Consider the following 25,264-nt stretch of genomic DNA (forward strand, 5'->3'; position numbering starts at 1 on the left):
ATCCGGTTTCCGCTCCGCTACCGTGTCTCCGAGACAGACAAGTCTCCGGCAGTTCCTACTGGTGGCTGCCAAGGGCCCCTGGGTCAGCTAAGTGATTCCTGGTGTCTCCTGAAACCTGTCCCCATGGCACCTGAAGAGAGAGACCCTGTCATCGCATTTGGAGGCCCGGGGGGTGGCCGGGCTGTGGGGAGCAGGAAGCATGCACCCAAGCTCATCTCTGTGTGTGGGCAGCTCAGTCTACAGGGGATGACAGCCGGGGTTGCTGGAAGCACCAGGGTCCCCACTGCCCCAGGGAGGGACAAGGGTGGGTTCCCAGAGAGCAGAGCCTGAGGTAGCAAACAGTGAACCCCGTTGTCCAACTGCAGGAACTACAGCCTGCGATGCAACGTGACAGACCCTGGGCAAGACCGCACGTAGCTGTCTGGATGATGGCCGCTTGTTTGTTCAGCACCTGGCCCTTCTGGGCATGTCCCACGTCCCCCTCGTGGGGTCAGGACTGTGGCAATGCTGGGTTAAGGTAACAGCCTTATTTATATCTGGCTCCCTGGAGGAAGAAGCCATCAGAACTGGGGCCCCCTCCTCCCCATCCTAGGGCGACATTCCTGCAAAGCTCAGCCCCAGCCCAAGTGACAGCAGAACCCTCTAGATCTCTCCTCAAACTCCCTGCTTCGGGCACAGAATCCATCACCCCAGCATCTTTTTTTCTGATGGTCGGATCCCTCTTGAAGAAGACAACAGTCTCCCTACTGACCGCCTACCTCCACCTGCAAAGCCTCAGAGGACACCTATGCGGAAGCCCTCCCACTAGTCTGAAGACTGGACGACACAGGGAGAGGAGGTGACCCTTTAAGGGACGGCCGAGGGTGGAAGGAAGATGAGGAACTTGGGACTGTCCCCCACATGCCTCATCCCAAATGGAGCGGCCCAGGCTCCAGTTATACCTGCCCCCTGCCCCTCAGCTCTGCCCACCCCCAGCCAGTTTTCACTGTTCAGTCCACATCGGTCAGAAAAGAAAGTGGCTGAAAGCACCATAAAAACCTGCCTCGTTCAGAGACGGCTCAGAGCCCTGGGGCCCCCTGAAGTTGCCAAGCTGCCGGGCCTTGGCTCTTCCAGCAGCCTGCGGCCTCCCTGACGGGGGCCAAGGTCCCTGAAGTTCTGCGGGGAGGCGCCCATCCTCCAGGTCCCTGGGAGACGGGGCCCGGTGCCTCCTGCCCAGCTCCAAGCACCTCTCAGCCTCACCCCGAGGCTGGCCCCGGAGGAGCCGGGCGTGAGGTAGACTGTGCCTTAGTGACTTAGCTTCCCCGCCCAGGTCCTTGTCCCTGGATGTGGGTGACCTCGTGGCTTGGGCCCCGGCCACTGCCCTCTGCCCGTGGCCGCCCCGGAGGCAGCAGCGCGAGGGGCTGGAGAGTGAGGAGGCGGAGCGCTCCGCTCAGCACGGCCTCAGGACGCAGAAGTCCAGCTCCTGGGGCTTCCGGCGCAGGTTGCACCGGTCCCGGGCCAGCAGCCGCCCTCCGTGGCCCACGCACTTGAGCGGACGCCTCTTGAAGCCCCGGCCGCAGCTCTTGGAGCAGGGGGACCAGGCGCCCAGCTCCCAGGCCGGGCAGGGCTCCCCACAGGCGCGCGCATCCGCCGGCCGGTGGGCGGCGTCGCAGGCGGATGCCCCGCGCTGCCCGGGGGGCCCGCGACAGTCCACGGGCCGCCGCTGCAGGCCGCCCCCGCAGCTGGCCGAGCACGGCCCCCAGCTGCCCGCCACCCAGCGCGCGGGGGGCCGGGCGTCCGGTTGCTCCACCTGATTGGAGAGGCTGAGGACGCTGTTGTGGAGCACGGAGGGGGCCCGGGGGCCCGGGGGCGGCGGGGCCCGGTCCTCCCGGGGCTCCTTGGGCAGGTAGAAGGAGTAGCGGACCCGGGGCGGCGTCATCTTCCCCACGGAGAGCACCTCCACGGTCAGGGGCTCCAGGATGGGCCGCGAGGCCTGCAGGCTCTCCACTGCGGTGCCCGTGCCGCTGTAGCGCAGCAGGCTGCCCTTCACCACCAGGTCCCGCTCCACGGCCGACACCACGAAGTGCCCGTTGAGCAGGTACTTGCCTTGGCTGTTCTTCAGGGCCAGGTAGTTGTCGTCTCCGATCAGCCCTTTGTAGCCGCGCTGGCGGATGTCGATGCTGGAGGCGCCCGCCGGGATGGCGACCACGAAATTGTAGCCGTGCCTGCGGCGGCAGAAGAGAGGGCGTTAGACCGATGCCTGCAGGAGGACCTCGCTGCCCTCCGACGCCGAGACGGGTTCCCCTTCCCACACCCCGGGCAGGTCACGCAGGTGGCAGAGTACAGGGCCTGGCCCAGTCCACGGGTCTCACAAACCGAGAGGTGGGGAGGCTGTCGGCACATCGGCCAGCACCCCCACCCCGGATACGCTGGCTGCACCTGTCGCCTCCAGAGGGAGCGGAGAGGAAGGGCGAGGAGGACAGGAGGGGCCAGGGCTGGGGCTGATGCAGGGAGGTACACACCCTGGAGGCAGGGACCTACACCAAGCCTTGGCTCGGGCGCCAGCTCCCTGATGACTTCAAGCAAATCAGCCTCTCTGGGCTCCAGGGGCCTCATCTACGCAATGAGCAGGTTAAAAGACATGATGCCTCAGCTCCTTCCCACTCCACTAGTCTATGAAAGGGACACCTGCCATTTAGCCTGTGAAGAGAGTCCGGGGATCTACCTTTAATTCCCAGCCCGGTCTCCCCTGCGGGCCCCTGAGGGCCAGCCTGCAACACCATCCGCCTGCAGCACCCGAGTGCCCAGAGGGGTTGCACCCCGGGCTCGGCAGAGGGCACTGTGGCCAGGGGGCGGGCGAGGCTCCTGGACAGCCGTCGAGGCCTTACTGCCACCGGCGCCTGGACCCCCAAGTCCTCAGAGCCAAGCACACCCCTCAACGGAGACAGCAGGGACTCTGCTTGCCCCTGCTTCTTCCAGAGCTTGGGTCGGGACTTTGCAAGGAGCACAGCCCCCTGAAAATAAAGGGAACGTGCTGGACCTCGGAAAGGCAGGAGCCCAGGCTCAGCAGAGACATTTCCTCAGCTGATCTGGGCACCCATCTCCCAGGAGCGGGCTCCCTCAGTCCCAGCCGTTCACTCCGCCGTCTCCCTGCAGTTTAGTGCCATTCTCGGCTTAATCCTGTCCCCAAGGCCAGGGCCTCAGGCTCAGAAAAGGGGGAGGCTGTCACATCTGTCCCCAGCTGTGTTTTGTTATCATAATCATGAACATTTAGTGAGCATTTATTATGCAGCAGGTACTATGCTAAGCGTGTTACTTGAATTAACTCCCTAATCCTCACAATAGCAGGACATGAAATATATTAGCATCGTACTCACTTTACAAGTGGGGAAATCTAGAATTCTAGAGATTGTGTCACTTGCCCAGCGTCATCCAGAAAATGGGGAACTGGGACTTGAACACAGGTCAGTCTCACTCTAGAATTCTAGACAGACCCTAACAACTCTGCCAAATGCCTGAATATCATCTCCAACTAAGTGGCATCCTAGTCAAGCCTTCATCTTTGTTGGATGAATGAATGAATGAACATCATACTTGTAGCCGAGCATGAGTGGTCTCTGCAGCAAGGGTACTGGCCGGGATTTGACACTTACTCCATCTAACCCAAGCTTCCGACGCCTGGGGGCAATTGCACGGGAATTGCCCTCCTTCCCTCCCCCCCTCCCCCAGGGCCCAGGACTCACATGGGCTTGGTGAAGAGTCCTGACACCTTCTTACAGCTCTTATTGTCTCCCCCGCACACCCCACATTTGTCGAACTTCTTCTTGGAGCCCAGGTTCCCGTCGCAGCCAGCCTTGATGCACTTGCCTTGGACGCAGACCGAGGTGGAGTCAGGGGTACACAGTGTGCCGTCCACCACCTGCAGTGGCCCAGGAAGGGGAGAAGAGGAGCGGGGGCAACTCTGCCTGATGCTCCCCCAGACCCTGCCCCTGCCCTGGTCCCCTGCCCAGGCTCACCCACCTTCGGTGCCAGCACGTAGAAGTAACCGGTGCCGTTGGCTCGGCAGATGAGCTTGCACTTGTCCCGTGGGGAGACGCCCGAGTACTTGGGCACCCAGGCCACGGCCAGGGTGAGTCGGTTGGTGCTGTGGTTGTAGCCGTTGAAGGCCTGGCACTGCTCCTCCCGGAAGCTCTTGCCAGAGGCTGGGGAGGGGGAAGCACATGCAGGAAGCTAAAGGGAGGGGCGAAGGAGAGACGCCCCTCAGGGGCGCTCAGCCTCCCCCGGCTCTAAACAGCTTCTCCTCACCCGCCGCCGAGTGGTCCTCATCACTGAAGCCACCCCACCTCAAAGGCCCAAGGCAGGCGGGGACAAAAGGATGCAGGATACAGATGGTAACGCATCCCGCAGGCAATGTGCCACCTCTCCCAGTGGTCTGCCCTTAAATTCCCTCTAACCGGAATCCTAAATAGAACCCCCCAGCAGTCTATTGAAACTGCTTTCAGAACGTTCTTAAATGCATAAAATACATAGATAGATTACAAAGAATACCAATTACATTTATATACAACTATCAATATATTTTGAAACGTATTTGTGATCTATGTGCTTCCTTGTTAACCTATTAAATAGCAAGATCCAATAATGAGTCTAAAACCCACTGTAATCGTGAGGTAGTGATGAGCACAAAGGCCATTTGAAGGAAAATCTGCAACAACTGAAAATATGCAACATATGAAAATGCCTGTGATTTCTAGTGGCAGAGCCACACGTACTGTGACTAGCATTGTAGTTTGTTGCCTAATTAAGAGAAATACTAAATTTTGGGTGGAAAGGTTAGTACAAACTACTAAATTTCTAACTGAAGGAAATACTAAATTTTAGATTAAAAGGTTAGTAAATATAGAGATGTCATTTTCCTCCCACCCAAGTTCATGAGGCTTGGATAAAGAATTCCTGCTTGGACTTCCCTGGTGGCTCAGTGGTTAAGAATCCACCTGCCAATGCAGGGGACACAGGTTCAAGCCCTGGTCCGGGAAGATCCCACATGCCGCGGAGCAGCTAAGCCCGTGCGCCACAACTACTGAGCCTGCACTGAAGAGCCCGCGAGCCACAACTACTGAGCCTGCGTGCCACAACTACTGAAGCCCGTGGGCCTAGAGTCTGCAGCAAGAGAAGCCACTGCAGTGAGAAGCCCGCACACTGGAACAAAGAGCAGCCCCCATTCGATGCAACTAGAGAAAGCCCGGGCACAGCAATGAAGACCCAACGCAGCCAGAAAGAAAAAAAGAGGGAGGGAGGGAGGGAGGAAAGAAAGAATTCCTGCTTGTATACAAGTAAGAATGGTGTCTGAGTTTGAAACTGGGCTGTACCTATTCCAATCTCATTAAAAATAGCAAGAAACTGAGAATGTGGAAAAGATGTAATTTACTTTTATCCCAGCAAATTACAGACAGCTGATCGTGGTCTATAGGAAAGTCAAACAAGGGATATGTAACAGTTCCTTTTTTTTCTAAACTATATTACTTCCATTCTGCTATTGTTATTGCAAAGGATTATTCTCAGAAAACAAATTAAAAGCTAACCTATTTTAAAAAAAAAAAAAAAAAAAGAACTTCTGCTTATGAAGATGGGCTTGTCTGTGCTTAACTAAGAGGGTTTTAGTGTCCTGACCCCTTGGGTCATCTAGACTCCCAGCCTCAGCATCAGAGGAAAACAGCCCTGGCAAAGGTGGCGAGGCCAAGAAATGATCCCAAGGATTCTGCACATCTGCACGTCCGGACTGTGCCCTGGGAGTGAGAATCTCAACTGCAGGAGCTCTGTGGCCTCCGGCCCACCTCCCAGCCCGGCCGCGGCCGCCCCCGCTCACCTGAGCTGGGGCAGGACTCCAGTTTGCAGGAGCGGTATTTCACCCTCACTCCCTCGCAGTACTTGCCGCCGTTGGCGGGGGCGGGGCTGCTGCACTGCCTCCGCGCCAGCTGCACGCCCCCGCCGCAGGTGCGCGAGCAGGGCCCGTAGGGCTCCCACTTGGCCCAGGAGCCGTCCACCTGTGAGGAAGGGTCTGTTATGTCCCTGCGGGGTCGGGGCACCGCACCCACACGCTGAGCCTGCACGGGAGCCCCTTGGGGACAGCCTCCACCGTGCCATCCCACCGGAACGAAACCCACTTTGTGCCACGAGGGAGAGAATGAGCAGCAAATGATCCTGTACCTGGGACGCACACAACACTTCAGCCCGTTGATTAGCGAGTGCCCACTGCTCCCAGTTACACACGAGGCCGCGCGCAGGACAGGGGCCTGGCTGCGGAGTCAGGCAGGCAAGTTCCACCCGGGCCTCTGCCCTCGCCACGTGGGTGGTCTTGAGCAAGCAGAGAAACTTCCTTAAGTTTCAGGTGCTTCGTGTGCAAAAATGGGGCCAGCACATCGACCTCGGGTGTGAGGTCAGATGGAAGATTTAAATGATGCAGCGTGTGTGAAATTTCCTAGCTCCGCGCTTACCACCGTGAGGGAGCTCAGGGTTTCTCTTTCTGTGCCGTTACTGTCCTTACAAAAGTCTCTGAGTCTAAAGGGTGGCCAGTAAACCGTGTCGCCATAGATATCTGAATATTTTTATTTGTAAGATTTCCATAATTCAGACTTTTCACCAAGCCAGACTGGTCTTCACCTCAATCCGGGGTTAAATTTGAGAAAGTTTCACTACAAGCAGATGTAATGTTTGTGCTAAGAGGAGATAAAGATAGGAGACTGTTGAGCAATCCTGAAACTCTGTTTGGCTTTGGGGTGAATTATGCAGTGTTGTTTTACTTTTCAAGAGGGTGGAGAAGGGAGAGAAAATTTATAGTCTTCATTATGTTTTTCTTAGCTAGTTCTCAGCCCTGAATACACACGAGTTGTGCAACAGGGCCCAGGTGTACGAGGCTGGTGGAGAGGCTGTCACAGGTCACCGAAAGCCGCAAACCTGCACGGAGCCAGTCAGGAACCGGCTGCAGGTAAGACAGATACCTTAACTTAGGTAGATGCTCAGAGTTTCATCCTGAGGAAGGACACTTTCCCTGAACCCTGCTTTCTCCTCAAACCATAGCCCACCTCATTCATGCCTTCCCTTCCCCAGAGGCAGCCGCACCTGCTCTACCTGCTCCCTCCTCCGTGCCTTGCAGTACGGGCTCTGTCCCCATCGCACCACGGGAGCTGCTCTCTCAAAGGTCAGCAGTGACCCCTCTCGAAGGTCAGCAGTGTCCCCTCTCAAAGGTCAGCAGTGACCCCCCCCCCCTAGAGAATGAAAGAGTCCGTGCCCAGGCCCGTGGTCCCCAATCTTCAATATTTAACTTTGCTCCTGTGGCTCCTGAGACGATGCTATGTTTTTTTTTTACCTGGCATCACTTCTTCCTACCCATTCCTACGGGAAACACTCCTGCCATGTGCCATTCAGTCACTCATTTGCCAAACATTTGTTGAATTCCTACCACAAGCCTGGCACCATGTGCAGCAAACCCCTGCCTTTGAAGCAACTGCATCCCAGCGGGGAAGACAGACCATAAAAATAAGCCTGTGCACATAGTGTCAGGTGGGGTTAAAGCAGGTGCTGGGAGCGGGAGATGGGGAGGGCCCTGGCGAGGTGGGCTGCCCTGTGTTACAGGGGGGCATGGAGGCCTCACCGCTGAGGCGACATTTGTACAGAGGCCTGAAGGAAGTATGGGAGTGAAGCATGTCGATATTAGGGAAAGAGCGACCCAGCGCAAAGACCCCGAGGAGGGAGCGGGAAGGGCAGGGGCTGAACACAGAGACGGGGCTCACTGGGTCTGAGCGAGGAGTGAAAGCCCTGAAAGGTCCGTGCAGAGAAGTGGCAGGACCTGGCTTGCATTTCAAAGGATCCCTCTGGCTGCTCTGGAGGGAACCGTGTGTAAGGAGTAAGGTCAGAAGTAGGGGGACCGGTTAGGGAGCAGGGGTGATAATCCACGGGGCAGGGGGCGGTGGCGGGGAGGGGGTGACAGCAGAGGAGATGGTGAGAAATGGTTAGGCTCTGCATCGATTTCGAAGACAGTCCACAGCGATTGCTGGACACGAGTCTGGGGCAAAGAGGCGTTGGCCTGAGCACCTGGAAGACGCCAGAGCAGGTTCGGGGTGGTGACGAGGAGCTGCATTTTACAGATGTCGTATTTAGGACAGTCATCAGTTATCCAGACGGGGAGATGGAGATCCAGGGAGACAGGCAGTGTCCAGGAGAGAGGTCTGGGCAGCAAACTTGGGAGTCTTCAACATGTAAATGTAAATGGTGTCTACAGCCAGCGATCTAGATGAACCACCTCAGAGGGTGGCGTGGATCTTGATGGGGGCGAGGACCGAGCTCTGCAGCACCCACCCCAACGCTGGGAAACAGGAGTGTGGGGAAGGGGCAGCCGGGGGGGAGGAGGGAAACCGAGGCGGGTGAGGCTGTGTCCTCAGGGCAGAGAGCCATGGCCGGGTCAAATGCTGCTCACAGGTCAGGCAAGAATCACCGACCAGCAACGTGCAGGTCGTTGGTGACCTTAAGAAGAGTTATTTCAGAGAAACAGGAGGACTCCAGAGAAAAGTGGCAAGACAGGCATTGGTGAGAGCCGGTTCATACAACTCTTTCAAGGAACTTTGCTGTAAAAGGGAGCCAAGGAGAGACACTGTGATACATGAGAACAGGAGGGATCGTGAGAAGTTTAGTTTGAGGTGGAAGAAACTACAGCGTGCATCCTGTTAGGAACGATCCGACTCAACAGGGGACAATCCGATGCTGCAGGAGAGAGAGCGGAGATTGACAGGGTGCTTTCCTTGAAGAGACAGGAGAGGAGAGCATCGGAGCGCAAAGCACAAAGCCTGGCCTCAGGTGAGCGTGTGGGCAGCTCGTCCGCTGTGCAGGAGGAAAGGCAGCGCCATGGGCGCAGAGGCAGGTCCGGCAGTGGATGCGGTGCTGGGAGCTGGTGGCAGTTCACGTCTGATAACTTAAATGCTTCGTTTTTCTTAGGGAAAGAGGAAGAAAGGTCACTGGCAAAAGTGAAAGATGAGGAGGAAAGAGCTGGTCATGGAAGAGAGAAGTGAAGGTGTGAAGTAACAGCTTAGGTGGTTGGGAGAGTGAGAACTCAGGAAATAAAACGTGACGTGACCCCTGAGCAGCAGGACAGGCCCACCGCAGCGTCCAGGTCATTGATTTAAGCTGAGGCCAGCGAGCAGGGCTGCGTGTGCTTCTCCAGCCGTGTTCACCTACGCTGGCACGACTGAGAAGGTGAGGGGGTCAGATGCCACCAGCGTGGTGGCTTAGCCCAGTGAGTACGATGAGTGGGGACGGGGGCAGAGGAGTGTATGTGAAGCAGTGCTTCCAACAATGGACCACCGTGTCTCAGCTCAATAAGAGGCTGGTGAGGGCCTGAGAAGCCTCAGGGACGATGGAAAGATATCGGATCAAGGGACGGTAGGTCAGATGGGATTGAAGAATTGCTGGAGTCCCAAAACTGGAGGGAGTGAGCTGGGAAAATAGGGCTTCAGTGGACAGAGTGGGACCCCTGAAATGAGATCTCTGGGGGGATTAATAGGACAAGCTTTGTGCTTTGACCTTGGCTGATGAAGGCAGTGTCCTCCCTAAAGGGCCAGGGTGGAGGAGGGACAGTTCGCTCAGAAAGAAGGTTGAGGATAGAGTGGATTTGGCCCTGATGGATTGAGAGGTCCAGAGAGCTTCTCCCATCACATTTCCTGTATCCAGTATCCCCCTGACCTATCTCTTTATCCTCCGACTCATCTTCCCAAGAGAAGGAACTGGCAGTGACTGGCCTGTCCTCAGGACCTTCCAGCCTCAAGGCATCAGGCTGGTGGTCAAGGCAACTAGGGGCTAGTAGCAAACCACCCTCCCAAAGATGCCTCCAGTGGAGTGCTCATCCACGCAAGCCTCCAGCTCAGCCCACCTCCCAGACTCTGCTCCAGCTCTGCCTGTTGAGACCCTACTCATCCCTCGAGGCTCTCTTCAAATCCAACCTCCTCATCAAGGCTTTTTCAGGCCCTTCTAATCATCGTTAATCTCTCATCCCTGTTCTCCACGACACGTTCTCGCACTCTGTCTCAACACACAGCACACACCCCTCTGCGTCTTGGATTACAGTTACATTTCTAGCTTCCCCACTAGACTGTGAGCCCTCTCTGACATGGCCCATGTTTCATTCGTTTTTCTGACCACCACAGTACATTACCCAGATCCCTGAATAGAGTGGGTTGTTGCCTAATGAATGAATGAAGCTTTAATTAAACGTATATTCCCAGAACACAGAAGATTCTACATGATTCTGTACCATGCCCATCTCAGGGCAATGGATAAAGTGCTTGGTGAATGCTTTTTTATTATTGATCCATGGCCTCTGAGTACATAAAACCCCAAGGCAAGCCCTCCCGTGGCCAAGGCAGGGGCAGGAGAGGGCTTGACAATCCCCGCCAGGATCAAGGGAGAAGATGGGCCTCTTTCTCATTCCTTTTGGTGGAAAAGCGCAAATCCCTTTGCTATCTCAACCCAAGATCTGGAGAAAATAAAGTTTTTATTATATTCAGAGAATATGTGGATTCCGAATTTGTTCCGGTTTGGGTGCTATTCCTATTTATCAGGAAAAAATAACTTTTGTTCTTTTATGTTTCAACTTCAAAAACGACCAGTCACAACAGAAACTGAAGCTTGGTTTGGGATGTAACAAATAGGGTTCTGAGCCTGGCTCGTTCTGAGCCCGGCTCATCTTGAGCCCATGGCTCCCCGGCCATGAAACACCCACTGAGGGCAGAAAGGAAGGAGCAGGCAGTGAGCCAGTCCGAGCTCCAGGTGTTGGGCTCCAGGTGTTGGGCTCCAGAGCTCCTCCCAGGGTGCAGCTCAGGGCCGGGCCCGCTGCCCCTGGGAAAGCACCCCACCTGCCTACGGCCTCACCAGTTTCTCTGACCGGCCTCATCTTTTCTCTCCGGTTTTGCAGTCAAGAAGGGGCCAGGACCGCAGCCAGGGCAATCGAGGCACAGAGCAGCAGTGAGATATAGTTACGGCCACACAGCAGTGTGTGCCGGGGCTGGTCCCCAGGACAGGGCCCCGGAGTCCACCCCCCGCCCCCCAGCCCACTCACCCTGTGCTTGCTGAGGCTGCGTCTCTCCACACAGGCCCCCTTGAGGCAGAAGCTGCCGTCCCCGCAGCTGGTGCCGTCGGCCCAGGGGAAGTGGCGGGTCTGGCACAGCGTCTGGCCCTTGGCCTTGCCCGTGCACCACAGCTTGCTGCAGCGCTGCATGTAGGGGCAGGGCTTGGAGCCCAGGCCGAAGGCCAGCTCGCACTGCTGGCTCAGGGGGTAGCTGGCACCCGGCAGGTCCTCGGGCAGGGACACGGGCTTGCTGGGCTCGTCCAGAAGGCAGTCGCCTGCAGGAGGCCGAGGGCGCTCATCAGGGGTGAGCCAGAAAGGTGGCCGTGGCCAGCGCAGGGTCTCGACGGGAGCAGGGATGAAGGCAGGGGAACGGAATGGGCCCCGTCAGACGCCGTGGGCCACGGGGCACAGACAGGACGGGCCGAGCCCGCCTCCCCGGGGCCCCGCTCACCGTGCCCGCTGTCCAGGAAGTCGGTGACGATGGCGGCGCTGCAGGCTGACCAGGGGTTGGCGCGGTCGATCTGGATGAGCGTCGGGGACATCATGTGGTTGCCCCGGAGCTTCCCGGACACCTCCTCGCACACCTTCACGTTGTCGTGGGGCATGTTGAACACGTGGCCTGCGGGGGAGGCGAGAGGCCTCAGAGGGCGGCACGCGGGCGAGCGTGGAGCAGCCCGAGGGGCGGGTGGGGGTCGGGAGCTAGAGGACCTGGGTCTACGGCTTTCAGGAGGGTCACTTCTGCCTAATGGTAGATTGCTTTGCAAGTGCCCTCAAGATCATGTTCCTGGGGACTTCCCTGTCGGCACAGTGGATAAGACTCCACGCTCCCAATGCAGGGGGCGCAGGTTCAATCCCTGGTCAGGGAACTAAGATCCCACGTGCGTGCCGCACCTAAGGAGCCTGCGTGCTACAACTAAGGAGCCCACGAGCCACGACTAAGGAAGCCATCTGCCACAATGAAGGCCCGGCGCAACCAAATAAATAAATAAATATTTTTTTTTAAAAATCATGTTGGGGTTTTATTGCTGTTATATTAAAAAAACAGAGAGAGAGAGAGCATGATCTCACAGGTCCTGCCCTGCCCGTCGGCTGTGGGCTCAGTGAAGACAGCAGGGTAGGGAACCTACTCTCCCCTTGGCCCCTAGTTGATGAGACACTCTGACTGCTGACCGACACAGTGTCACCGGCCACCTGGGCTGGGGCGATCGGGAAAGTGAGCCATCATCAAGGCTGACTCTGACCCTAAGGAAGGAGCCCAAGGGAGCACAGATAGACGTCTACCCCTGCCCAGAACACCCCGTGCAAACCCAGAAGGGCACTCCCTCCTCCCTCCCCCACGAGCCCCCCGCCTCACCCAGCTCGTGGGCGGTGGTGAAGGCCGAGGGAAGCCCGTCGTCCTCGATCACGGAACAGCTTCTCTTGGGGTCGCACATGGTGCCCACGTCGGCCATGCCCAGCGTGTCACAGGTGGTGGCCCCGCACAGGTCCTGCCCAGGTCGGGGAGAAGCAGAAGCCGGCCAGAAGTTAGAGACGTGACAGAAGGACCAGATGGGAAGGAGGGGCACTCGCCCCGCTCCGGGCCCCAGCAGGCCCGGCACTTCCCAGCCAGGCCCTTTGCCCAGGGGGCTGCAGGGCTGTCATTCATGGAATGCACGCAGGGAAAAAGCCTCAGGAGGGAAGCTCGGCGGCTCGCTGAGAAGATGCGATCCAAATCCTACCCGGGGAGGCCCTGGGAGGAAATTAGGAGGTACAGGATTACACTGAAAGGACCGTTGCTTTCTATAGACACAGCCTTCCAGCCCTGAAAACGGCAACTCCCCAGCCGGTTGAGGTTCCGGTCATGGCTCACTGGGCAGGAGGGGGTGGAAGGCCGGCACCACCCCAGCCAGGGTCGACTCTGGGAGCCTCGATCCTTGATGAGGGACTGCCTTTGGACCACCATGAATTAAGCTCAGCTTCTCAGCCAAAGGGTCACTGGCCAAGGGCCCGCCCTGCCCAAGGCCTGGCTTCCGCAGGCTGGGAGTAGGCACAACGAGGCAGAGATGAGCCCGGATACAGACCCAGCTCCACTGGCCACAGAGGCTTGGGGGACCACGGGCTCCACGGCCGCTCCGAAGAAGATGCATTACATGAGTCGTGACCTAAGCAGGAAGGTCCCTCTTTCTGTACTGAAACAGCCTGCAGCGGGGCCAGAGCCTCCGGCAGCCCGGACGGAATACACTTCACGGATGTGGAAGGGTCTCCTGGGGGCACATCTCGCAGGACTCAGGAGCATTATGGGCCAGCAACACACCCAGGTGCCTTCGGAGCCCGGAGTTGGAAATAGGATGAGACACCTGTACACATTCTGCTCCTCCTGAGAAGACACTTTGAACGGGTGACACTGGTACTCTCTACATCACATCCCTGCCTTTAACGTGGAGGGCATTTGACAGTTTACACGAAGTTGACGTGCAGCATCTCGTGTAATCCCCACCACAGGCTGAGGAGGCGGAGGTAGTATTACACCCACCTGGCGACGGTGGAGACCGTGACTCATGATCACAGCTAATCACGGTGGTGACTGAGTAAATGCTGACACCGGGCCTGCACCTGACACACATAGTGCTAGTTAATCCTCCAGCATCCCCTAGAGTCATGACTGCCACCGTCACCCTCCACAGACACCTCTTCAGAGTCCCCTGAAGCTCAGAGAAGCTCAAGTCCCAGTCAGGGTCTGAGGGCTGGACACTCACCCTCGGTCCACTTCATCGCAGCTGTTTACCCAGCGTCTCCTGAGTCCACGCACTGTGGGTGATTCCCCCGGGAGCCCAGGGGCTCACACAACAGGCACGGAGAGCTGTCCTCAGCTGTGTGTCTCCCTAGGGGTGTGTGTGTGCCTGTGTGTGCATGTGTGTGTGCACGTGTGCTGACATGGGGAAAAGGTGGGCAGCCAGGGCGTGTAAGGGGAGCCAGGGCACACAGGAGGAAACGTGGTCACAGCACAGAAAACCAGCAGAATGTAATCCCAAGCGCTCAGAGGTTTACCGCCTGAGCAGTCAGACTTGGCTTCTCACGGTCAGGTGATAGTCACACCTCCGCAGGAGTTCACGGGGATTCTGGCCAGAGAGCTTCCAGGGCGATCAGACTGAACCCAAGGGCACCCGAGTCTCTGGCGGGTAAAAGGCTGTCCCGCACTTGCTCACGGCTCCTCTGTCCCTTCTGGGAGGCCCCGGGGGGACCTCGAATTCCGGCCTCTTCCAAGTCCCCTTCCCTCTCCAAAGGCTCACTCCCCAGAAAGTTCTCCCTACGCCAGAGTTCTGAAACCCAGAAAACACCTGCTGTCAGGACGCATGGGGGCTGGCGCGGGGGAGGCTCACCTGACCAGTGGTTGAGGGAGCGTGGCCGCCGAGGAGCAGGCTGGGTCGGTGGAGCGGCCCGGGAGCGGAGGACGGAAGGGAGGCAGGGAGGCTCGTGCAGGGGCAGAGGGAGGGGGGCACGAGAGCACAGGAGCCCACAAAGGTGGTCGCCCTGAAAGTTCTAGCCTGGCGGTCACAGCCGTAGGGAGAGCCTGCAGGACGAGCATGTCACACTGTCCCCGGGCCACCATGTGCACCCAGCACTGGCCTTGTGTACAAGAGGGCACGGCAACAAGCACCAAGAAGCCCAGAGTCTGGTCCTGGCCCATCACGCTGCAGGTGTGTCCCTTCGGGCAAGTCACTCCTGTCCCCTCGTTCTCCTCCTCTGCGGAAGGGCCAGTTACCAGCTAAAACCCAGACGGTCCCAGCACCTGAAGCCTCTGCTTCTTCCCGACCCCAGGGTGCTCAGCCCCCCACCCCCGGCCTCTGGGTTATAAAAGGAACACCCAGAACGGTCTGCTTGTAGAATGGAAAGAACCCTAAAGCTGATCTGGTCTGCTGACCCATGCTATGTAGTTGATAAAACTGAGTCACAGAAACATGAAGTCACCCACATGGAGATTCAGAGGCCCACCCCCTGCCCTGCTCAGCGGAAAAGGCTAGAGCAGAGTGAGAGCTCAGGCCGGAGTCCCGCGGCCGCGGGGCAGCCTGCCTCTGTGGTCAGGAGGTCCTTAAAGCCAAAAGCCACCTTCCTCTCGGGGAGTGTGGATTCTCTCTGAAGCAGACATGCAGCTGCAGGCCCTTCCTGGCCAGGAGCAACCTGTTCTTTCCATCAAGAAATCCCAGTTTCCCTGGATCAAACAAGAGGAACAAGGCAAGAGCCGGCAAACTTCCCGCGGGTCGGATGCAGCTGAGAGCAGCCGTCCCGCAGTACCCAGCCCATCGCTGTGGGAAGACCAGCTGCGTGGGGTCAGAGGTGCTGCCTGGCCCTCTGCCTGGCCCTTTGCCCCGAGTCAGGACTCAGGTGGAGCCTCGCTGGGCCTCCACGCTTTGAACTCCCACAGGTGGCTGTGCAGGGTCCCATGGTGCCTCGTTTGTGGCCCTGTGTGTCTCCACCCTTCTGGAACAAACTCAGATGCACTCAAGCTGCCTTAACCTCTTCAGCTCAGGCACTTGTCTCCAGAAACTGAAATGGTTCTGGTTCCTTCCACCTGGAGGACGTAGGCACCGCCCAGCCCAGCCCCTCACTATTTCTGGTGATTTGCCATTTCTTCTTGTAGCTGCAACTGCCTTTCCAAATGACCCAAGAATCATCTTGGCCAAGAACTTAATCCTCCTGGATTATTCTTTTCTAATTGTCTCTTTTTATAAAAATAATTTAGGACTAGAGCAGCATTTTGGAAACAAATCAATAAATAAGGATAACACCTCGCAGTGGCCTATCCCATGTTTACCAAGATTGTGCGCTACACACGCACCAAACCTCCCCGGCAGCTGCCTTCCTTACGGCCTTCCTTCCACCTCCTCTCACTTCCCCCGCCATCTGCTGAGATGCTCGCGTGTTCAACAGTAGGAAGAGAGGGAGACTCACAAAAATCAAGCACATTCGTTTTTTTAATGTGGCAGAAGATACATGTTCTGATGGAGCCAACTTCCTGCTCACACTGAACTCCTACGCGTGCGAGCCAGCACTCATGTTCACGGCCACGCCACAGCTTCCAAGAATTCTACTCACAGAACTTCAGAGCCGCCCTCTCATTCTGCAGGTGAGGAAACTGAGGCTCCGTGAGCTAAGATCACTCCCCCAAGGCCATGCCGCTATGACGTAAAGAATGGGGTCCGCATCCGTGCCTTTTGACACCAGGCCAGCAGTGGCCTTTGGTCTGGATGGCACCACACGAGTTAGGGTATCCTAATCACTGGTGAAACCACCCTGCACTTGTATTAACACTGCCCCACAGCCTGTTACCCAGCTGAATCTCTCAGGCGTCACTGGATTTCTTCATCCAACTCAGAATCCACTTCTGTTTGTAATCTCCAAGGATGGGAGGGCGTGGCTTTGCTAGAAGAAAAAAAATCTAGCAGATCAGTGCCTGGGCAGTGTGACTCAGGACGCCTGGAAGAAGAGGTTAGTTCACGCAGGCAGCTTCTATCAGCAGATTCTGTTCCACTGGGATATAAACACCTCAAGATATACAAAGTGGTATCCCAGCAAGAGATGGATGAAACCAAACAAGAATTACATCACTGAGGAAGCAGAGCAACCTCACTGCAGGAAGACCAAACAACTTTCTCCAGAAGCCGTCACTTCAAGGAAGGGTGTGTACCACGTCCAACAGTAGCTGGCCTTCATGCACAGACGCTATTCTGAGCACTTCACCTCCTCGCTTACAGAATCCTCACAGCAGCTTTATGAAGGAGATGCCATTACCAGGCCCCGTTCTACAGATGAGACCCGGAGAAGATGCGTAACCAGCCCAGGGTCAAACAGCAAGCCCAGGTTAGACTAGGAGGGAGGGGCCGAGGGAGGGCTGAACCCAGGCAGTGCATCAGCAGAGCTGGGCCCTCCCTACCCTTGCATGCTACTTCCAGGGCACGTGCTCCCAAAGAACGAAGGGGCTGGGGGGTCTCAAGAGGGCAAGGTCGTCCATTCCGGACCCCCTGCCCCCAGAGCGCAGGCTGGTCATGGGTGGGGAGAGGCTGGAGAGGCCCGGGGGGAGGGGAAGGCAGGATTAAAGGCCACGAGTGCTCTGGGAACGGGGTCTGCGCCAGACTCCCAGCCCCACACCTGCACAGACACTCTGACCCCAGCCCTGCCGTGCACCGTCTGCCGGCTCCTCCTGGGCAAAGCCTGATGGTAAAGAGCCAAGATGAAATGCCAAAGAACCCGAGGCTCCCTCTCCCAACCCTGCAGCCTCAAAAGTTGGATGAACAGTCCCCAGGAAGGGAGGTGAAACTACCTGAGTACTCAGAGCTCTGTGGTCCTTTCACTGCATCAGCACCTCCCTCCTGCGAACACACTGAACAACGGCGACACACATGGGCCCATCGGAGGGACTACAAAGATGTAGAGAGGTCCTGCCCGGAAGATCAGTGGGACTGGTAACTGTGGAGCCCAGAGTTTCCACACAAATAGGAAGTGGTGGGCATACCTGCAGGGGGATGGGGCAGAATGCTTTGAAGCAGGGCCGTCTCAAACCTAAGCTCTGGCCAGGGACCCATCGGTGATGACTGGACAGCAGCAAACACACTGAGCGAGACTAAGGCAGCGATGGTATCAGCGGCACCAGTTCTGGAACACTCGGTAGCTCGTCCCCTCACGAGCCCTGCCAGTCAGGTACCCTCGTCATCTTCATTATCCTTGTTTCACAGATGAGGGGAGAGTAGTTCAAACAGCTGATTCGCTCACTGTCGTTGCTAAAAGTGCAAGTGCCAGGATCCCAACTCAGCTCTGCCCGACTCCACGCCTGTGTTCTTTCCACTGCGCCCTGCGACCCGGGCAAGGTGTCACAGCAAGGTGAGCGTGAGGGCCCCATGTGATGCCAACAGCTACAGAGATGTTGAAAGGCAGGGGAAGGGCAGGACCTACCGAGGAACCGACCTCGCTGGCCCTCCTGACTAACCAGCGTTCAAAAAAAGAAAGAAAAGATTACAGGGCACACTCCTCCCTCCAAATTTCCTCCCCACCCTCCCCCATCACTCCCGGCTTGCTTATTTGCTGCAAGTAAGAAACGAGGCAGAAGAACTATCACCCTACAGGCCAGGGAGAATCACCTCTCCTCCTCCTCCCTCCCAGAAGGAGTGGGGTTGAGTTTCCATTTAGTGATAAAGATTTACAAACTATGAAATGCCAAATCTACTGCTGTCTCTCTCTCTCTGCTAACATCTTCCTCCAAGACCTGACTTCAAAAAAGCTTCTCACAAAAGACAAAAACTCTAATTCGAAAAGATACATGCGCCCCAATGTTATAGCAACACTATTTACAATAGCCAAGACCTGGAAGCAACCTAAATGTCTATCGACAGATGAATGGATAAAGAAGATGTGGTATATTTATACAATGGTATATTACTCAGCCATAAAAAAGAATGAAATCATACCATTTGCAGCAACATGAATGGATCTAGAGATTATCATACTAAGTGAAGTAAGCCAGACAGAGAAAGACAAATATCATATGATATCACTTATATGTGGAGTGTAACAGAATGATACAAATGAACTTATTTACGAAAACAGAAATAGACCTCACAGACATAGAAAACAAACTTACAGTTACCAAAGGGGGAAGGGGTTGGGGGAGGGATAAATTAGGAGTTTGGAATTAATATATATACACTTACATATGTTTTTTATATATATATAAACATATAACACATATGTACATATATAAAATAAACAACAAGGTCCTACTATATAGCATAGGGAACGATACTCAATATTTTGTAATAACCTATAAGGGAAAATTATCTGAACAAGAATATATATATATATATATATATATATATATATATATATACACACACACATACACATATATATATACATGAATCACTTTGCTGTACACCTGAAACTAAAACAACATGGTAAATCAAAAAAATTAAAAGATCCTGGCAACTTCCCTGGTGGCGCAGTGGTTAAGATTCCATGCTCCCAATGCAGGGGGCCCGGGTTTGATCTCTGGTCAGGGAACTAGATCCCACATGTATGGTGCAACTAAGAGTTCACATGCCACAACTAAGGAGCCCACGAGCTGCAACTAAGTAGGTTGCCTGCCACAACTAAGACTCAATGCCACCAAATACATAAATATTTTTTTAAAAAATTAAAAGATCCTGACAAAATTATGATTCTTTTTATTGTGTTGGGAGATGTGTGTAAAATCCATATTATTATTTTACCATTAGCATTTCTTTTGTCAGAACACTAAATTTCACTGCCATGCTGCAACTAGTTGATTATGGAAAGAACTGGCCTCTGTTTCAAATGAGGGTCCAGGATGCTGATCCTTTCTGCACAGTGTAGAATACATATACATCCCCACAAAACCCAAGGCCAGAGCGGGAAGACAAGCGCCAGCCTTGGGACGTGAGAGGAGGAAAGGTGAGAGCATGAGTGAGGAGAGGAAGAGAAGAGAACGATGACAGAGAGCCTGCCTCGATGACCCCACAAGAGGAAGAAGACAGCGCGGAAGAAATCGGGGCGAGAAGGGGATGAGGCAGCAGCAAGCACGGTACTCAGCGTGACAGGAAAAACAAGTAAATGAAGGAATAAGCAGGCAAACAAAAACCCACAAACTATGAATCCTAAAAAACAGCCAGTCCCATGGAGGAAATGTCACAAATAGCAAACCAGAAGGTGGCCTGAAGGAAGGGCCTCCTGCAAGATAGAAAACAAGCTTCCTGTCCCATCACCACCACCTCCTTCCTTCTTGCCTTTCCTTCGGTCCAGCATCTGTCTGTCCCTTGTCCTCAGCTTCCAGACTCCGGTGTTAAAGAGAATGACCCCCCTCTGGGCTTCCAGAAGACAGGGTCCGAGCCTTCGCCAGGGCACATACACCGCATTGTAATGGGTTGCTTTCTTGTCAGGGGTCCCTGACACACAGTGAATTCCTGGAGGCCAGAGGCCACATCTTAGGAGTATCTGTTGCTCCACAGCCCGGGATAGTACCAGAAATAATAGATGCTCAATAAGTGTTACGAGAATGTATGGATAAATGAATGGAAGCCAGCGGACCACAAAGTTGCCCAAACAGCAGAGGCGCTAGACCTAAAGAGAGAGAAGACCCGGAGAAGTGCGGTCCCACTGGACCACTGCCCAGCACAGCAGAAGCCATAGAAACTCCTCCTCTCAGAAATAAATGTCCACACAGAACGGCTGGCTCTCATTCTCCACAGATCCTGGTTCCAGCCCTATGTGACCTCACCCTGCTGTTATGAGCTGGAGGCTGATCGCTTTGCAGAATCCAGCGTGCACTCTTCCTATGGGAATGGACTTACTCCGAATCTTTAAGGAAACTCCTCCAATTGTCAAAATCCTTGCTGTAGGATCCATTGTTTCCCCTTTGTGGACAGTAAAGGATCCTCCCTGGGTCTCATCTTCCCAGTGTTTTGATTTCAATACCTCACATCCCTCCATCCTCCTGCCAAGGGGACAGTAGGCTCCCCACAGCCTGGCCCGGGCTTGTTTCCACCGCTGCAGCTCTGAGACGTCGGAGGGGAACTCCACGCCTGCCAGGCCTACCCTCCTCCTGCTCTCTGCTGGGCACCCCGGCACCGGGAGCTCCCTGGAGCTGCTCTCACCTCTTCCTCACAGGAGGAGGTACCATCCGGCCAAGCCCGACCCCTTCCTAACTTCTTCCTCCCCGTGAGAAACACAACCGGAGTGCAATCAGAAAGAGGCAATCGCCATTTTTCCAATTTCTCTGGGGCAACCAAGAAATAGGTGACTCTAAAGGGACTCCCCTGGAGGTCCAGTGGTTAAGACTGGACCAGTGGTTAAGACTGGAGTGTGGTCCAGACTCCACACTCCCAATGCAGGCAGCCCGGGTTCGATCCCTGGTCAGGGAACTAGATCCTGCATGCCACAACTAAGAGTCCACATGCCGCAAGTAAAGATCCCGGACATGGCCACGAAGATTCCATGTGCCGCAACTAAGACCCAGCGCAGCCAAATAAATAAATAAATGTTAAAAACAACAACAACAACAACACAAAAAACGGTGTCCGTCAGCTCAAGGTCCTTTAGAGACAAAAGGTAATTTACAAAATAAGCACCTTTCTAAAAAACGTCTTATCCAAACAAATTATATATATTCTTTTCAAATTTTAGTTTGAAAAGGCATTGATTACACCACTATTCCAATAAATAGGGTTTAAGCAGAGAAGCTCACACGTCTGATTTAAAGGATTCCTCCCCACCCTTACAGAGTAAGACAAAAGTCCCTCTTGCGTTGGAGCAGAGGAGGCTCCAGGTTCCTGGAGACCACGTCGGCCTCCGTCTAGTAAGAGCAGCTGCGCGCTGGTGTTCTCATCTCATACTGTACCTTCCCCAGGGAGCTCAGGAATGAGCCGTTCCTAAGGCTCTGAGAATGCAGCAGGCCCTGAGGTCTGTACTGGCAGGGAGGTGGAGGAGAGACGTTTGCTCTGAAGCATGAAGCACATACCGGCATAATGGGCCTGCCGACACAGCCTCCCCACTCTCTGGCTTTGCCCTCTCCACGCCTAAGGGAAAGACAGCTTCTAAGAGTCACACCATGCACATCCCTGCTTCCGACCCAAGTGGCCACACATCTTGTACCCATTATGCATGGTCAACGTAGCCCCCTAGGGGAGGTCTGGCACACACCGCTGACAAACAGAAGCTGTCACGCTGTTTGATTGCTTCTTCTTCAAAAGGCGGATCCTTCTGACGGCATGGCCCATATCCCCAGCAGGAGTGCTCTTCCCAGGGCTGGTTCCAAAAGTCAGCCTCACCGCCAGGCAGTAGAGACGGAGGTCTGTTACTTTAGACCAGTGAATGGCCTCCACAGGGGCATCCCAGGTAGCAGATGGGGCAACAGCTGCTTTGCCCATTAAGAGATCCTGTTCTTGGCCTTTGCTTTTTCCCCAGCCATCTGACTGCCGAGTTGGGCTGTGTGCAGAGGCTGAAGCCTCCTCCTTTGCGGCTTCCCCGTGACTCAGGCAGTGCTTGTAGGGGCTGGGCAGTGACGGCTCCACAGACCTCAGTTGGAAGAATGAGCGCAAGGAAACGGCCTCGGGCCAAAGGCCTCCCTAGAGGAACCAGGTGGTGGGAGGAGAAGGCTGGGAAAGGAGGAAGCTTAGCTCCAGGAAGGGCCCAGCTGTGCCAAATGGGTTAGTGTGGACGTCTTCAGCTCCTGTTCCAGCCCCATGCGCGCCAGTCCCTCTGGATACGGTGGAGAGTCAGGGCCCCGTAGGTACCCAAGGATTCCTTGCCACCCCCAGAAGCCCGTGGTTATGATGTCAACAAAACAAGAGCCTGGCACAGATTCAAACCACAGCCCCCCCAGATCAGAGGAAGCAGCAGGTCACATGGATGCTCGCCTTCCTCCCAGTCTCCTGTATCTGAGAAATTTCAAGAATCCAAAAACACAGCACCCAGTCACTGCAACATCTACGAATCTAAATGTTCAGTAGATCCATAGCAAAAGGCAGAGCTGCTTTTCTGACCTGCTTTTTTGATCTGTCTTTCTAATCCCAAGGCTCAGTATCTTTCCAACCCTGCAGCTGGGATCTCCAGATGCTCTGCCCTGAGCTCACTCCACTTCCGCACTGCCAGGGCCAGAAGCTGGAGCCCCGTAGTCGAGCACCGTCATAGGAAGTGTCAGTGAGTCTGGGTCATGAGCAGCCCTGCCCGCTCTGCCCAGAGCCTACATCAGGGCCCAGGGTCACACTCCACCAGCAGGGACACGGGAAAAGTGAAAGAGATGTCCTCAACTCGGCTCTAAGTGAAGCTCCACTTGAAACTCCAAGCCTCGAACCGTTTGCCTGCCCTGAATGGACCAGAAGCTCCTCAAAGAGGAGACAGGCCCAGCACAGACGGGTGTAGGAGAAGCAGCAAGGAAGACGGAAATGTTGCCCGTACTTGAGTCTGTCCTTTCACTGCAACCCAGGAAAAATCCCAAACGAGCCCCTCTATCCCAATCCAGCTTTCCCAGGCCCAGGACAGATAGAGGGTAACGACATGCTACCCACGAGAAAAGCAGCAGGCGCTCAACTTCCAGTTCCACAAGCAGAAAAAAAGAAGCCTGGGAAGGATATGTCCGAAAGGACTTAGACGCCCCCTTACAGTAGGGGCGGACCTCGCCAACACCATCCTCAGAGCGCCTCCTGTCTGCCTTGGAGACAAACTGCGGCTCCGGGGCGGCAACTTCCTGGGTTCCGGCCCCTCGGCGCCGGATCCAGGAGGCGCTCATTGGCCGCGCCGGGCCTACACCTTCCGAAGGAGCAGGCGTTCCTCTGACCGCCCACGTGCATCCTGATGCACTAGAGCCGGAGCTCCACCGAGCCCAGGAGCCGGCTCTCCCCGGAAGATCCCGAGTGGCAGTCGGAAGAGATCAACGAGATTTCAACTCGGGGGTGGGGGATTGGAGGTGATTGCGCGCCACAGAGGGCATTTGGAGAGCTAAGGGCAGTGACCTCCCCCCCAAAAATGGGGGCTATCTGGGTCCAAAGAGGTGACAAGTCAACTCACCTGCCGGGTGAAGAGGATGGCGGTGTCCCAGTACTCAGGGTGCTTGTCACTCACTTTGTTCAACTTCTTCTGCCACGCGCAGAAGTTGCGCAGCGTCAAGGCCGCGTTGCCCGTGACCTTGGGCCCCGTGTCGCGGTCTCCGAGAAGCAGCACCTTGACCACGACGATGTTGATGGGGTTGAGGATACTGGGATGGCGGTAGAGCCGCGCCGCCGTGGCCAGCAGCGTCAGCAGGTAATGCTCCAAGTCCGCGCCGTGGAACTTGACCATCGACTCGTCGGCCACCACCAGCGTCTCCACGTACCGCGGGATAGACACGAAGCGCTTGGCGCGCCCGGACCTGCGCGGGCTGCGACCCTCCCCTAAGCCGATCCGCGGAGGCTTGTAAGGGTCCAGCGCCCGCAGGATGGAGGGGTTCCAGCTTGAGGCCACCCCGCAGCGAGACGTGGGACCTGCGGGAGGCCCGCCGGGGGTGCCCCGGCGCTGCAGGAGGTGTGCGCGCTGGCCGTTGCGCTGCGCCGCCGGCGCCCTGGCGTTGGGCAGCGGGCTAATGACGTACTCGGCGCCTCGGTAGCCAAAGGCTCCGCGTAGCCCCCCGCACAGGCTCAGGGCGGCGAACGAGTCCGGCTCGGCATTCACGTCCCCAGAGTAGAAGCAACGTCGCAAGTCCGGAGAGCTCCCGATGAGTCCCTGGAGGGGGACGCCCAGATGTTCAGTGGCGAAGGCGGGCGCCAGGAACTGAGCATCCGGCGTCAGGTGTAGGTAAAAGTCCTCCTGAAATGCTGAGATCTGAAAAATGAGTCCCTGGTCCCCGGAGTCCTGGGGACCCCGCCAGTAGTAGTGGCGGCCGTTGATGTCCGGGTCCAGTCGGATGGGGACCACCACCTCTCGCTCTGGCTCTGAGCCGCCAGCGGGTGCCCCGGCGAGAGCCAGCGTTAAGATGCCCAGCAGAAGCATGGCGCCGGGCGGCGCGCAGCAGCGCTCCGGGAAGGGCTCGGCCGGCTCCCCGGCCGCCGGCACCGTCTCCTCGCAGCCCGTACACCGGAACCACCGACGCCTGGGACCGCCCGCAGCTCCCAGAAAGGAGAGCCCGGGGAGGGAGACTCCCCGCCAGTAGCGAGCGTGCACCGGGCAGTTCGCGCCTCCTACCTGGCCTTTCCAAGCAAAGCGCGCCCTGGGAGCTTAAGTACAATCGCTGTCAAGTGCAAGGACGAAGATTTGCAGCCGAGAACTAGAGGGAGGTGTCGGCCGCTCCTCCGAACCGCAGCCGCTCCGCTCGCAGCGCCGCAAACCAGGCGCTGGGCGAGCCTATTAAAGGCCCCCTCCTCTTTGGACTGCCCAGTCAGCGCCCTCCCTCCCTCCCCTCCCTCCCCTCCCAGCCTCCCAAAGCTTGCAGCCTCCTGGGGCCACCGAAGAACTCGGTCCCGCCTCCCGAGCGGAGAGCCACTTGGCGGGGAGGGAGTGACGTTGAGCTGAGGCGGGAGGCGTGGGCTGGCCAGAGAAACCAGCGCCGGAGTCTGGATTCGTGTCCTGCCCTCGCGCTAAGTCCCAGTGCCCGACACATCGGTCCGGACCCACCATCCGGCCGCTCTCTGGGTCTTAGCCTTTATCTCAAGGCAG

General features: G+C 56.3%; 1 protein-coding gene across 1 annotated transcript; it reads right to left on the reverse strand.

The window, feature by feature from the left end:
- Nucleotides 1-1,429: 1,429 nt before the first annotated feature.
- Nucleotides 1,430-24,601, reverse strand: ADAMTS15 (ADAM metallopeptidase with thrombospondin type 1 motif 15). The gene is made up of 8 exons (XM_068555926.1): nt 23,645-24,601; nt 12,447-12,579; nt 11,544-11,711; nt 11,084-11,367; nt 5,846-6,023; nt 4,000-4,181; nt 3,723-3,898; nt 1,430-2,204 (listed from the first exon to the last, which is right to left on the reverse strand). The coding sequence occupies exons 1-8, from the start codon at nt 24,599-24,601 to the stop codon at nt 1,430-1,432; spliced, it is 2,853 nt and encodes a 950-aa protein (XP_068412027.1).
- Between the last annotated feature and the right edge of the window lie 663 nt (nt 24,602-25,264).

Source organism: Eschrichtius robustus, chromosome 11, assembly GCF_028021215.1.
Source record: "Eschrichtius robustus isolate mEscRob2 chromosome 11, mEscRob2.pri, whole genome shotgun sequence".
NCBI classification, from domain to species: Eukaryota; Metazoa; Chordata; class Mammalia; order Artiodactyla; family Eschrichtiidae; genus Eschrichtius; species Eschrichtius robustus.

Excerpts from the sequence above, each read along its gene's own strand:
- ADAMTS15 (XM_068555926.1), bottom strand. The coding sequence starts at position 24,601 with ATGCTTCTGCTGGGCATCTTAACGCTGGCTCTCGCCGGGGCACCCGCT. Across the intron at positions 12,580-23,644 it reads CCATCCTCTTCACCCGGCAG|GACCTGTGCGGGGCCACCAC; the intron begins GTGAGTTGACTT and ends CGACCTGGGCAG. Across the intron at positions 4,182-5,845 it reads GGAGTCCTGCCCCAGCTCAG|CCTCTGGCAAGAGCTTCCGG; the intron begins GTGAGCGGGGGC and ends CCCCCTCCCCAG.